This window comes from Ochotona princeps, chromosome 24 (genome assembly GCF_030435755.1).
Source record: "Ochotona princeps isolate mOchPri1 chromosome 24, mOchPri1.hap1, whole genome shotgun sequence".
Lineage (NCBI taxonomy): Eukaryota > Metazoa > Chordata > Mammalia > Lagomorpha > Ochotonidae > Ochotona > Ochotona princeps.
In genome coordinates, this window is record NC_080855.1 from 18808562 (window position 1) to 18822944 (window position 14383).

Here is a 14383-nt window from a genome sequence, read left to right on the forward strand (position 1 = left end):
ATGGAGTACCCAGCCCCAGGCCTGCCCTCACTGTCTCTCAGGGCCTCTGTTGCTGCTTCTGATTCACAGATGAACACTGGAAGACACACAGAGATGCCTCTGAACTCACTGTTGGCTGTGGCCCACACCCACCGTGCCCTGAGCCAGACTGGTCCTTGGTGCAAGCCGGCTGGCTGCAGGGACACTGTGCACACACAGCCGAGGCTGGACGTAGAGCACCAAGGACACAGCTCAGAAACGCCAAGCAAGAAAGTGGCCCCGCGGGGGAAGCTTGGTCAACGACACTTGTATTGAGCACCCACATACGTTGGGTGCTCTGCCTGGGGTTCTGGGCGAGTGACATCATTTGCAGTCTCAAAGGCAGAGCCCACTGGTTATTCAGCAAACCCAGAGGCATCGGCTTAGCCTAGTGGTCAGCATTCCACATTGGAGTGCCCGTGTTTCATTCCCACTCCCGGCGACTGCAGATTCTGGGAGGCTGCAGGTGACAGCCCAAGTCCTGGGGGTAGGAGACCACCCACGTGGGAGATCCTGTGAGTTCCAGGCTCCTGCCTTCATTCTGTCCCAGCCCTGGAGGCTGCACACAGGTGGGGAGTGAACAGGCAGATGGGAGATCTGTCTCCCCTGCCCCTCAAATGAGCAAATAAAGCAGCAGACAAAAGATCTCTTTCTCCCTGCCTTTCAAGTGAAACAATAACCAATGAAAAAAAAAATCATTTTTAAAGAGCTCGAGATCTTGAGAGAAAATCTTCAAGCTAAGTAAATTCAACTTTGGTGGAAGAGCTTCCAGGGTAATGCACCATTCTGAACGCGGCCTTTGGAGCTGGTGAGATCTGGTGTCAGCCTCCAGCAGCCCAGTGCGCAGGCCTCTGCTAGGGAACCCTCCGGGCAGTGGTGGTGGTGGCGCCAGGCATTCCTGTATCGCCATCACTGCCCTCACTGCAGGGAAGCAGCCAGGTCTGCAGCTGTGCCTCTGGTCTCGGGTGTTCTGCTGAGCCACACGGGACCACGGATCCTGCTTTTGGGGGTCCTTTTCTCTTCATCTAGAATCCAGAAACTTGGGCTACCTTAACTGCTGGACTTTCCAAACTCAGGTCAGCTCCTTCCCATATTAAGATTTCTGCCATCTGTGTACTTTCTCTTAGTACTTTACTCATTTGTTCTTCATTTCTCAGCTGCTTTCACACACCAAACACAAGCGGAAAACTTGTACCATTTTCCACCAAAAACCCCTGATAAAAATATGTAACACGCAATGGCAGCTTGCCTGGTGGGGACTGAGCCTGAGGACTGCTGGCTACTCATCTGTTGGAGGAAGATTTTCTGAACTAAGGGTTGCTGTGACATCATCAAGAGGTATGACACAGGGAGCTGGCACTGTGGCATAATGGGCAAAGCCCCTGCCTGCAAACGCTGGCATTCTACATGAACACTGCTTTGAGTTCTGGCTGCTCCACCTCCAATCCAGCTCCCTGCTAATGTGCCTGGGAAAGCAGTGTAGAACGGCCTAAGTCCCTGGGCCTCTGCAAACCAAGTGGGAGACCCACATGAAGCTCTTGGCTCCTGGATTCAGGGTGGTCCAGCACCAGCCACTGTGGACATTTGGGGACTCAACTAGTAAATGAAAGACCTCTGTCTCATTCCCCCACCCACCCCATAACTCTTTCAAAAGCAATAAAGAGAAATATTAAAGAAAAAAGAACACAAAACATAATTGGAAGAGAAAAAGTTTCCAACTTGGTGATCCATGCTGGCTGACTCAACGCCCTGCTTATTATTATAGGACAGTATCCTATAATCCTGGACACGGGCACTGTACACCTTGGCAAAAGCTGGGCTAGACTCAACTCCTGCCCATCTAAACTAGAAGCTCAGGTCAGCAGCCACGGCTCACGTCAGCAGCCACGGCTCAGGCCACTGGCCACAGATCACTCTCAAGTCAGCAGCCACGGTTCAGGTCACCGGCCACAGCTTTACCTCCTTCTCAGTCTCGGAATACTCCTGCAGTCTCTCCACAGCTACGATGTTGGTCTCCATCTCAGACGACATCCGTACCAGCCAGTTCAAGTACGCGGTGACCTGTGAGACAGTCACATGGAGCTTCCTGAGTGGGCAATGTGACCTTTCCCCCCCCCTCTGGTTATCTATGAATCATGAAACTTTCCAGGTACAAAAGCTACAGAAACTAGCCATCCCCCCGCATCCCACCTAGACTTGCCACACATCTTCTCAATTACCCACGTGCCACATGATTCAACTCAAAGCAAATCAGAAAATGTTCTGAGCTATGTGTGATTTGAAGACACAGCATGCAGAAACTCAGGAGATGCAGCTGATGCAGTGCTGAGAGGGAAATTCACAGTTTTAAAGCTGTTTCCCTTACAGCTGAAAGCATCCCCTGGGGCCAGCAAGCAGTCTCTTAGACAGTAATCATGATTGTATCAAACTCCACTGGGGCTGGGACTGGTCACCACTTTGGTCCACTCCTTGAAATCCTCTCGGGCTCTGCCCAACCCTCCCCTACATCTACACATATCCTAAGCAAGGGCCCAAGGAACCCTACAAGGAGACAGCGATAACCCAGGCAAGCACACCCCTCTTACCTGCAGCGAGTAAGACACGGAGAGGCCCACCAGGCCGGCTCTGAGGCCGTGCCGGGAGATGACCGTGAACAGCGCGGCGAACAGGACGATGCAGTTGCCCACGAACTCCAGCCGCACGGCCAGCCACCTGCAGAGGCACAGGGGGGCCACACGGAGGCTGGAGGTCAGCTTCCCAGAGGGTCGCCCTCCAGCTCACAGGAGGACACGGGGCAGGGGCAGCCATGCTGACTGACGTAGTTGGGACAGAGGCCTTGTTGGCTCTGCCTGTCTCGCACACGCAGCCCAGGCGTGGGGGTGGGACCCAGGGGACACACTGCAGGCCATTCTTCGGGTCTCCGGGCATCCCAGGGAATGAGAGTGAATTCTCCAGGAACAGCCCGCCAGGAATCTGTGGCTTCCTTTTTTTTTTTTTTTTGTTAAGATTTATTCATTTTATTACAGCCAGATATACAGAGAGGAGGAGAGACAGAGAGGAAGATCTTTCATCCAATGTTTCACTCCCCAAGTGAGCCACAATGGACCGGCGCACCAATCCGAAGCCGGGAACCAGGAACCTCTTCCAGGTCTCCCACGCGGGTGCAGGGTCCCAATGCATTGGGCCGTCCTCAACTGCTTTCCCAGGCCACAAGCAGGGAGCTGGATGGGAAGTGGAGCTGCCGGGATTAGATCCCGGGGCTTTCAAGGCGAGGACTTTAGCCGCTAGGCCACACCGCCGGGCCCTGTGGCTTCCTTTTTTAAGGAACAAGCTTTTCTCACTAAACACTGCAACTGTGATACACATTTTTTTTAAGAACAGATGTCATGGACACTCCTAAATACTAAACAATCATCAGGTGGAAGAAGCTTCAGGGACATAAAATAGCTCTAGCAACAACAGACAGATGGAGAGGGTAAATGCAAACTCCCAGTTCTTCTTAAATTTTTTTTTTCTTTTTCAGAGAGAGAAGTACAGAGATTCTTGAATCTTCTGGTTCCCCTCCTGTATCAGCCAGGAGGCAGGAGTTCACTCCAGACCCTCCAGGTCAGTGGCAGATCCCAAGTACTGGGAGCTGTCGCCACTGCCTCTCAGGGTGTGCACTGGCAGCAGTTGGAATCGAGGTGGAGCTAAGACTCGAACCCAGGGCTTGAGACACCTCAGATGCTGCTTACCCTCTAGGCCAAATGCCTGTGCCAGAAACTTACATTTGACATGCCTCCCTAATGTTCCAAGGCCTCCTTCTGGAAGGCCTGGGGAACTCAAGCACTTACGTTATGTGACAAACTGCTCAACAGTGCACAGGGATTGGTCAGTGCACAGGGAGTGGTCAGCCTTTCCCACCACGGCCCTGATTTCGCACATGCCAGATCCTCGGGTGTATATGACCCACCCGTGGCACGGCCTGACCCTGACCAGCTCCTTGGCATTGTGCAAGGAAGCCAAGGCCGCCGGCAGCTTGTGGTCTTGCCTCCCAGCCGCACGTGGAGGTGGGTGAGAAGACGCCACACGAGCCCTCCCTAGAGCATTTTCCACCTCACCCCCACACGTGTACGGGTGCAGAGAGGCGAGTGGGATGCTTTGCAACATAAATCAGCTGCTTCTCTAGCAAACAGCAGAGTTGTGTCCTGACCCCCGGTACCGCCTTAGGCTCCTGACAAAATGACAATTTCATGTCATGCAGCTCATGATGCACAAGTCGCTTGAAATGCACCTTGCACTCCAAGGTGCAGCCTTGCGCGAGAACATGCAGGTGGACAGTATACCTGCCAGTCAAGATCTGGCATCAGCAGAATGCTGGTTGAGCACAGAGCTGCAGGCAGCGTGCACAGAGCGCCCCTGTCCTCTGTGGTTCCACAGCCTACCCACCCCTGGAAGAAGGCAGGAGGGAGATGGGGAGGCCCAAGGACGGGTGCTCAGGGGGCTGCCCCCAGCCCTGCAGCCGGCCGGCATACCTGTTGGCCACGATGCTGGGGTAGTAGGCCTTCTGGTTCTCGTCCACCTTCAGATCGTTCTGGCGGATGAAGCGCTCTTGCTCCTCGAAGGCCCGGATGACGCTCACGCCCAGCAGCGTCTCGCTGAAGTGTGAGTACACGGGGGAGCGGCTCACCGACTCCAGGCGCTTCAGTTGCCGCGACGAGGCAATGTAGAACCTCTGTGGGGGAGGGCACAGGGAGCAGAGATGGGGGAGGTGGAGGGCCCCTCACGCCCTCCTCCTGGGACTAGGCATCTGGAAGTGACCAAGAGCCACCCTCTCACAGCCCAGAGGCAAAATGTTGGACTGGCTGCTTTTTAATGCTTTAAAGAGATTTAATTAATTATCATTAACTATTTCATTAACTATTCAAAGGCATGGTGACAGAGAGGGGGGGAAACAAATGGTCACAACAGCCAGGCTGAGACATTCTGGAACTGGGAGCTCCATGGAGATTTTCTGCAAGCAGGTGGCACATCGCCCACTGCTCCCAGGGGCATCAGCAAGAAGCGGGCCGGCCAGTCCTCACATGGGTGTTTTGTAAGGGATGCTGGAGTTGGGAACAGCAGCTTTGTGTGCCACGGTACTGCCCAATGCCAATGACCCTGGATGCTGCGCCTGGTTAGGCAGGGCAGGCGAGAGCTTCTGCAGAGGGGATATGGTAGGGCCCACAGGGGGTCCCCTAGCAGCCCCGACTTCTTTCCTCGGGGACTCCTATTGCAGGAAATCAAACAGGCTCAGTGGGATGGTTACGGTTCCCCAGGTTGCGTATAGGCAGAGGTGGCCTTGACTAAGTGCTGGACCATCTGATGCCCACGGGTTCTGCATCCTTGGTCTCTGCATTCACTGAGTCAACCCTCCATGGAGCCAGCTACTGTGTTTTTAAACAGCTCTGTGTGGAACCATTCCCACAGACAATGCAGAACAACTTATAGGAGAGGCACTGATCCATGTTCGTGGGCTTCCTTGCTCTGCTCCCTGTCCTCAATCTTGTCTGAGATACAGATGTGATGGCTGGGCCACCAGCAACTTACTCTGACACATGAGGTCAACCTAAGAAAGGAAGGTTGCGCACAGACAGTAAGACAAACATTTAAAAAGGGCTGGAATCTGGGATATTAAATTCACAGGGCTGCTACCCCAGCCGCTAACAGCCTACTTCAAGCTCTGCTGAAGAGAAGCTAAAGGACTGTATACTGGACGATGATGTTAAATAGCAAAGCTGTTGGGGGCAGAACACGCTATCCTCCACTAGTACCAGCATCCCACATGGGCACCAAGTCATGTTCTGGCTACTCCACTTTCAATCCAGCTCCTTGACTGTGGACCCTGCACCTGTGTCAGAGGCCAGGACAAGGCTCCTGGCTCAGCGATGGCCAATGTGGCCATTTAGGGAGTGAACCAGTGGATGGAAGACCGTTCTCTCTGTCTCTATTTCTCTTTGTACCATTGCCTTTCCAATAATTGGAAATTACAATAAAAATAAGTCTTTGAAAAAATTCAAGTTGTTTTTATTTGCTATAGGTTTGTGTTCTCTTTTCAGATTTACAGCTGGAAAAATTAAAAAAAAAAAAAAAAAGCTAAAAGCAGCTGACTGAAAGATTCACTCTGACAAAAGACCCACCACAGCAGGCTGCCCTCTGCCCCATAGTGGGGGACACGGGGAGCCAGGGCTGCTCACTCACCTGGACGAAGAAGTAGATGAGGCCCAGGGGGGGGATGACAACAGCGGCCTTGGGCGTGGCCACCAGGATCATAATGCAGGCGCCCAGGACATTGAAGAGCGAGTTCATTAACATCTTGATGACCTGTGGGATCATGGAGTCGATCGTGTCCAGCTCCTTGGAGAAGCGGTTCACCAGGTTCCCGCTGGGCGTGCGCTCAAAGAAGCTCATGGGTGACCGCAGCACGTTGTGCAGTATGTCCAGGTGCAGGCGGCGGGAGGCAAAGATGCCCCCAACGGACACGGCCATGGAGTAACCGAGCACGGTGATGCCTGTGGACAGGCTGGGGTCAGCGTCATGGCAGGGAGCGGGGGGAGCTGGCCTGCACCCTCCCCACCTTCTAACCATAGCTATGATGATGTGGTGGCCATGGTCTACGGAGCACTGACGTGTGCTGAGCCATGCTAGGGTTCTGCAAGCCTGTCTCTTTTTTCTGAGGTTTCTGAGAAAAGTCTATTGCCACCCATTTCACAGATGAGGAAAAAAGCCCAGTTTTGGTGAATTCCTTTGTCCTCAAGTTCCTCCACCCACAGGAAAACAGGGCTGGGCCAAGGACTACAACGGGACTGAAATGCCGACACGTGTCAATGTCAGGCAGGGATGGGGACACCCACCTTGTGAAATGCCCAGGGCCCCATAGACACCCAGGCGGACGTCGGTGTGCTCCTGGGTCCCGTTGACGATGGGGTCGTCCGTCCACAGGCTGAGCCAGTAGGTGGAGACCAGGGCGGAGACGTGGTGACACAGGAAGAGGAAGATGCTCAGGAAGGAGATGAAGAGCCCGATGGCCTTCATGTAGTCCCAGTACACGGACAGCTTGACCTGGAGGTCCCAGAGAAGACATCACACCTCGACCCAACCGTGGCCTGCCACCACACTGTCACAGCACAGCTAAGCTATGTGGCTCCCTAGGTTCCTGGCTCCTGCCTGGCTTATGGCTTACAGCATTTGATACTTTGGATGTATTTTGAAAACTCCAGCCTAGGGCCCAGTGTTGTGGGATAGCTGGTTAAGCTTCCACCTGTGGTTCTAGCATCAATATGGGTGCCAGTTCGAGTCCCAGCTGCTCCACTCTCAATTCAGCTCCCTGCTTACAGACTGGGAAAGCAGCAGAGAATAGCTCATGGCCTGGGTTCCTGCACCCACGTGGGAAACCCGTAAGAAGCTCCTGGTTCCGGGCTATGGGCTGACCCAGCACCAGAGGCTGTGGCCATCTGAGAAATCAATCTATAGATCCAAGATATTGAACTGTTACAAAATACATAAAGCGTTTAAAAAAATGCCCGCCCCCGTTGTAACTATTTAAATGTTAACTGAACTTATTTTTCAAAATAAACATTGGGAGTGGGCACTGTGGTACAGCACGTTAAGCCACCACTTGGGATGTCTGTATCCCATGTTAGAAAGCCTAGTTCGAGACCCAACTCCTCTGCTTCCGATCCAGCTCCCTGACAATGCATCCTGGGAGGTAGCAGGTGGTGGCTTGAGTGCTTGGGCCTCTGGCATCCATCTCCAGGCTCCTGGCGTCATATTTGGGGAAGAAACAGGTGGGTGGGAACTCCATCTGTGGCCTTGCCTTTCAAGTACAGGAGAAGAAAACTTTTTTTTTTAAAGTAACTCTGGATCACTCTCAGAGGTGGAAAACTGACATCTGCCTCAACAGAGGATCTATGAAGGAATAAAACAAGAGCCTGAAAACGTTCTCCCAGTTAGAGGAATGTAACCAGGACCTTCGCAGATACAACCACGTGGTCTTAGAGAGAAAAGAAACCGATGGAACCAAGCTGCTTGCCGATCGTAGCGCCCGGTGCTGCGCCCGGTGCTGGGTCTGCTCACAGCCTAAGCCCACCTCTACGTGAGGGGGCCACAGGAAACCCTGAGGTCACCCACAGCTACTGAGGGCCCCAGGCTGCTCAGGAAGGGTGACAGTCCATACAGCAGAGACCACAAGCACCCATGCTGGGGTCTGGCGGTCACGGTTCAATCCCTGCCTGTGGCTTAGGAGATGCGACGTAGGGGTACGTCGGCTGCCTTCTCTGGTGGCCTGGGTATCCTGTGTTGTAGACAGTCTTTCTCCAGGCTTGCTCGAGGGATGCAGGGCCTGAAAGCCCAGAGCTCTGCCTGGCACCCAGCACCCAGCAGGTGCCTGAGAACGCCGGTCCTGGCCCTCACCTGCCCTGTCTGGGCCTTGTCCGCCTCCACCAGCTTCCAGGTCTCCTCCTTTGGGGCCCCCGGCTTCTGCACCTCGGAGGTGCTGTTGTGGTGCTTGCTGAGGTCCCCGCTGCTGCTGAGCTGTCTGGAAGAACTGCTGAGCTGTCTGGAAAATGCAGAGTGTGACAGCATCAACCAAGGGCAGCTGGGAGCATGCGGCGCTAGCTCCCCTGGCTGGGGTGGTGTGCCTGGGCCAGAGTTCTGGCAGCAGGAGGGGGCACATCTGCACTTGGGCACGAGCAAGGACACCTGATAGCATACCCTCCAATCCTTAGGCACGGAGATGTGGGTGCAGAGGCCCCCAAAACTCTCCATGTAGAAGCTCAGTTCCCAGGGGGGCGGCATGGGGAGGTGTTGTGGGCCTTTAAGAGGTGGAGCGCGGCATAGGGAAGGTCCTTACATCACTGAACAAGCTGTCCCAGGGCACTGTAGCACCCTAGTCTCTCCTCCCTGGGTCACCACATGAGCCTTTCTCCATGTGACCTGCCGCCTGCTACCTGCCGTCTGCCACAGGGCCTTTGCTATGCCTTCTAGACTCTGAGTCTCTGAAGCTCGGAGCTAAGTATCCTTTCCCTCCTAACTGGCTTGTCTCAGTTACTTTGTCGGATGCATGAACCAGGGTTCCAAACACTAAGGTTAGGAGTAACAGGCAACATGATCTGCGGTCACCTGGGTGTGTCTGCATAAACCTGATGACTACTTGGGGGGGGTCAGGGAACAGTGTTTTCTGAGGGGCGCCAGCATACGGAGCACAGGTCTCCTGGGGCGTCCTCTCCAGACCGCCTCTGTAGCATGAGATGATGGAACCAGCATGGCTCTTGGTCCTCTTTCGTTTTTCTTACTTTAGCTTTTGGATATTTTTCATGTTTGAGAAATGACATTAGACCAATCCTTTCAACTTATTTAAAGAGAAACTATATAATACAAGAGTCTACCCTGTCCCCAGATTTACCAATTCTTCACATTTTACCCCACTTATCATTTTTCTCTTTGCATGACACACATCATTCTCCCCACATACAAATGCATCATTTTTCTAACACTTCAATTTTTGACGTTAAAAAGATTTCAAACATAAAAGCCTCAATATACCAAGATATCACATATCCACTAATGATGAGTTAGCAAGTGGCAATATATTGTCCTAGTTCTTAAAACAAAAACCTAGTTCATTAGCAAGTACTAGTGCCGTAGACAAAAGTCAAGATACTAAACTTTTCACCTTTCCCCCTCTCCTCTTAATCCATACTTAACTGCATTTCTCAAGGTGAAGTCTTCTCCCATCCACGTTTTCATTAAAGATTTATTTACTGGGGCTGGTGCGGGGGCAGAGCATGTTAGGATGCCACCTGCAGTGACAGCACCCTAAATAGATGCTGATTTGAGTCCCAGACAGCTTCATTTCTGATCCAGCTCCCTGCTGAAGAATCTGGGAAAGCCAGTAGCAGACAGCCCAAGTCTCGGGCCTCTGCATCCACGCAAGGGGTCTGCAAGAAGCCCCCAGTTCCTGGTTTTAGCTTAATCTTTCTCCAGTTGTTATAACCATTTGGGGGAGTGAACCAGTGGATGGAAGACCTCTCTATATCTCTCCCTGTCACTCTTTCAATTAAATACAATAAGGGCTGGTCTTGCCGCTCTCACTGCCTCCCGGCCACAGGGCCCCACGGGCCCTCACCTCTGCAGGGGCCTCCCCACGCCGTCGGTCACCAGCACGCCGTTCTCCATCTGCTTCATCTCCTTCCCCGGGCCGCCGCCACCCGGCAGTCCTGGCAGAAGACACACAAGGGGCGGGGGCACCTTGAGCTTCAAGAGCTGACAACAAAGTCAGAGAAAAACCAGTCCCTTCTGCGGAGCGAAGAGCAGCTACTCGGCCACCAGGAAGCTCAGAAGTCAGCTCTGGGGCCAGTGTTGTGGCGCAGTCCTGCCACCTGTAAGGCCGACATCCTATCTGAGTGCTGGTTCAAGTCCAGGTTGTTCTGCTTTCGCTCCAGCTCTCTGCTGATGCGTCTGGGAAGGCAGTGGAGGATGGCTCCAGGCCCTAGGCACCCTGCACCCATGGGAGACCAGGAGAGAATTCCAGGCTCTTGGTTTCAGCCCAGCCCCAGCCATTGTAAAGTCATCTGGGAAGAGAACCATATAGGAAGAGAAACTCTCTCATCTCTCTCTCAAGATCAGGGGAGGGAGGGATAGAGAGAGTGAATGAATCATTCCGAGTGGCTGGGGCACAGGTGCCACCTAGAGCCAGGGCACTGTCCACGAGGATGGAGCTTTGTCACCACCTGGAACGCCCCACTGGCTGAGGGCCCCGGGGGCTGGGGAGCCTTGGTGAGAGGGGCTCTGCAGGTCTCTGGTTTCACGAACAAGTCCTGCAGCAGAACACAAGGGGACACGGGTCCCAACACACCGACTGGGGCACCTGGGCATCAGGGCATCAAGGCACCAGGGCACCAGCCCACAGAGATTCAGAGCACACCCAGGAGTTAACCCCGACGGTGCTGGGATGATAAGGAAACACTTAAATATCTGACCAGCCAATCAGGCTACCCCGGAGTACACCAGCCATACACCTGTCCCAATCCCAGAAAGGGTCCAGCCAGCACCCACAGGAACCAGCAGAGCAGGGACACTGAGCTGACAAAGTGGGCAGTGGGCACAAACTGTGCAAAAAGCCATCCACTCATCACATCTTCATGGGGCACCACCTCCCCACTTAGCACTGGCATCCTGGTTTCCGGGTGCCAGGAACAGCACAGTGTGAGGGGTTGCCACAGAGTAGGCACAAAAGATACACAGCTGGCAGGTGGCAGGCATGTCAGTGGGGTGACCTCAGGGAGCCAGATCCAAGAAGGGCAGACCCTCTCTGACGAGCACCAAGGAGCCAGCAAGGGCCCTTGAACTGGGCTAATTTGTAGCCAGCAGGGCAGGGCTCCACGCACGAGCAGAGTCGAGGCAAGTACCATGGCACGCTAGAGCCTTTAGGATGTGAGGAAGGGCTCTGGCACTCCTGGCAGCCATGAGCCCTCTGAGCCCTGACACCCACATCTGTGAGATGCCGGAGCGGGAGGCTCAGCCATGCATACACTGTTTTGGGACTCGGGTTTCTCCCCAATCCTGGCAGCCATGAGCCCTCTGAGCCCTGACACCCACATCTGTGAGATGCCGGAGCGGGAGGCTCAGCCATGCATACACTGTTCTGGGACACAGGTTTCTCCCCAATCCTGGCAGCCATGAGCCCTCTGAGCCCTGACACCTACATCTGTGAGATGCCGGAGCGGGAGGCTCAGCCATGCATACACTGTTCTGGGACTCGGGTTTCTCCCCAATCCTGGCAGCCATGCATGACACAGTGGAGCCAGAGCACCAACAAGCAGCCCCTGTAGCTGGCCCCGATCCCCTTTCTCTGCGCAGGTGTGAGCTGCATCCTTGTGAGCATGCTCAGGGACCCCCAGCCTACAAGAACTTCAGCAAGCGCCGCGGCTACCTAGGCTGTCTTCCCCAGGTCCAGCTGGGAGCTGGGCAGCTGGACTCTCTTCCATACATCTGGGATGGGACTGAAGCTTAAGAAGAAGGAACACAGGGCCATCATTGAAGGCACTAATTCTGTGTCTCCGGGAGGGTGCCAACAGCTCACCCAGCCGAAGGGGACTCTGTCCCCCCAGGTCGCCCCCATCAGGGCCCCCTGGCGGCATGTGACCCCCCATAAGCCCAGAAGCAGTTTAAGCACGTCTGTGCAGAGACGCTCAATCCCCGAGTGTCTTCTCCGAGGCTCCCTGTGCTGCTCTCCTCCGACACCGCCATGGCCTGTCCCTTTCCCGCACACACCTTTCCCCAGGTGGCTGCAGTGGGCTTCCGTGGCTTGTACGCCAGCCCTTGGTCTGAGCCCTTAGTGGATCATGGTTGGTGATGGGAGGGAAGGGGGATTCTGCTGGGTTCCCCACCCCATCTTAGTTACTTAATAGGTGCGGTCAGTCTTTGCTGTTCCCACGTGCCCATGTCCAGCTCGGGGCCCAAGATGCTCTGGCGGGATGTAAGCAGCTGAACTACTGGCATTTCTTGTCTGCCTACAGTGTGCCAGGACTCGAGCATGCTCTCTGCAGGCATGCTGGACACGGTACCAGGGCCTCTGGGGGCAGTAAGGCTTTGCCACAGGTACCAGGTGATGTTGGAGACTCCACCTGTATCCTCCAGCTCCAACCACAAAACCTGCCATGCAGTCAGTGCCCAAGCAACATCTGTGGAGTAAACAGATGGAAAACGGAAGGTGGTGAAAAGGAACACAATGGGGTCCTCTGCTGACAAACAGCACCACTCCAGGCCAGGCGCAGTCTCATGGAAGCACAGACTCATGGGAGCACAGCCAACTGCAGCCCAATGGGCGATCCTGATCTTGCTCCTCACCCACCACTTTGCCACTGGGGACCCACGAGAGCCAAAAAAGCATGAAGAACCAGGATGGAAAGTCATTCCCTAGACCCCATTACACGGCCTGGGGCTGTGAACGTCTTTACTTAAAATTCACAGCTGTCTTTATACAGGAACAGAGCTGAACTGGCTCCTGCTGCGGCAGCAGAAGGAAATACAACTGACGGCAGGGCAGGCGTCACAGCTGGCAGGTGGCAGCAGGTGTGTGATTTGGCTTAATTCCAGTCCGCAGCTCTCGTTCAAGGACACTGCTCTCAACTGGGGCTCAGATCCCATGGAAATTTACACTGAGTCCCCGGGACCAGGACACAGCACAGGGGAAGGGAAGGTGGCGCCCCGCAGCCCCAACCTACAAAGCTAGGGTTCCGAGTTGGCCTGGGGAGAAAAGGGGCAGGACAAGCTCCTGTCTTCCCCCAACCTGGGCTGTTGATTTAGCTTTAGTAGCATCAAAGGCCCTCGGTGCTGCCAACGGCTTACACCAGACACGCCCTAAGCCATCAACGGGCCGTTCATTTGATCACATACTGAGCACGCAGAGGGATTGCAAGGTGCCCTCAACTCCCAGAGCCCTCACAGGGCAAAGGATCCAAGAGAAGCGAGAGAGGAAGAGAAAGAGATAAACCAACTGGTAGACCCTCATTTACTGTCAGACAGCAGTAAGTGCTACAGAGAGAAGAGGCTAAAGGCTGGGAAAAGCTATGAAATTATTCGTCACGGTTAAGAGAAAACACACATGACACACGATGCAGACAAGCTCCCAGGTCTCCTGAAAGTACCAGCCCGAGGTCTCCAACACTGCTCAGCTGCAAAAACAACCTGGGCTGCGTGTCCACTGCCAGCCCCGAGCACGGGCACCTGGGCTGTGTCCGCTGCCAGCCCCGAGCATGGACACCTGGGCCACATGTCCACTGCCAGCCCCGAGAACGGGCACCTTGGGAGGCTTCCCGTTCCTTCTAGTACTGTTTTTCTTCAAGAAGGTTCTGGAACTCTGCCTGGGCAAAGGCCTCTTTTGAGAGAAGCACTTGGCTCTGCTGCTTTATAGGCAATGCCTTGTACGTGACCAAAAATGGAAGAGACGGGTGGCAGCACCCAACCTCACCCTCCCGCCAGGGAGCGCCAAGTCCTTGGTCCTCAGGAGGAAGAAACTCAGGGCTGGGGCCAGTGCTCAGGAGCGCACATGGATGTGACTGCTCAGCGCTTAGCACAGACCACAATGGCATGGGAGGCTCATTTTACACAGAGGGCGATCACGTGTGGGGGTGGGTGGTCCGGCAGTGTGACAAAGGCTCATGGACATGCACATGAGCCCCCACTTCTGATCCAAATCCCTGCTGATATACCTGAGAAAGCAGCAGAGAACGGCCCAAGTGATTGGGATCCTGCACCCATGTGCGAGAGCCGGAGGGAGCTCTTGATGCCTGGCTTCAGCCTGACCCAGCTTTGGCTGTTTGTGGTCACTGCTGTTGCCCCAAGA

At 54.4% G+C, this 14383-nt stretch overlaps 1 protein-coding gene across 2 annotated transcripts in view; it reads right to left on the reverse strand.

Annotated features, from left to right (window-relative positions):
• Nucleotides 1-14383, reverse strand: part of ABCC1 (ATP binding cassette subfamily C member 1) — a 108818-nt gene that overhangs the window by 5409 nt on the left and 89026 nt on the right. For both annotated transcript variants that reach the window (XM_058680872.1, XM_058680873.1), the window contains 7 exons: nucleotides 10163-10253; nucleotides 8449-8593; nucleotides 6891-7098; nucleotides 6238-6548; nucleotides 4533-4732; nucleotides 2604-2730; nucleotides 1978-2079 (listed from right to left, as the gene is read on the reverse strand). In XM_058680872.1, coding sequence (XP_058536855.1) covers nucleotides 1978-2079; nucleotides 2604-2730; nucleotides 4533-4732; nucleotides 6238-6548; nucleotides 6891-7098; nucleotides 8449-8593; nucleotides 10163-10253 — 1184 coding nt within the window. The remainder of the gene's footprint in view (nucleotides 1-1977; nucleotides 2080-2603; nucleotides 2731-4532; nucleotides 4733-6237; nucleotides 6549-6890; nucleotides 7099-8448; nucleotides 8594-10162; nucleotides 10254-14383) is intronic.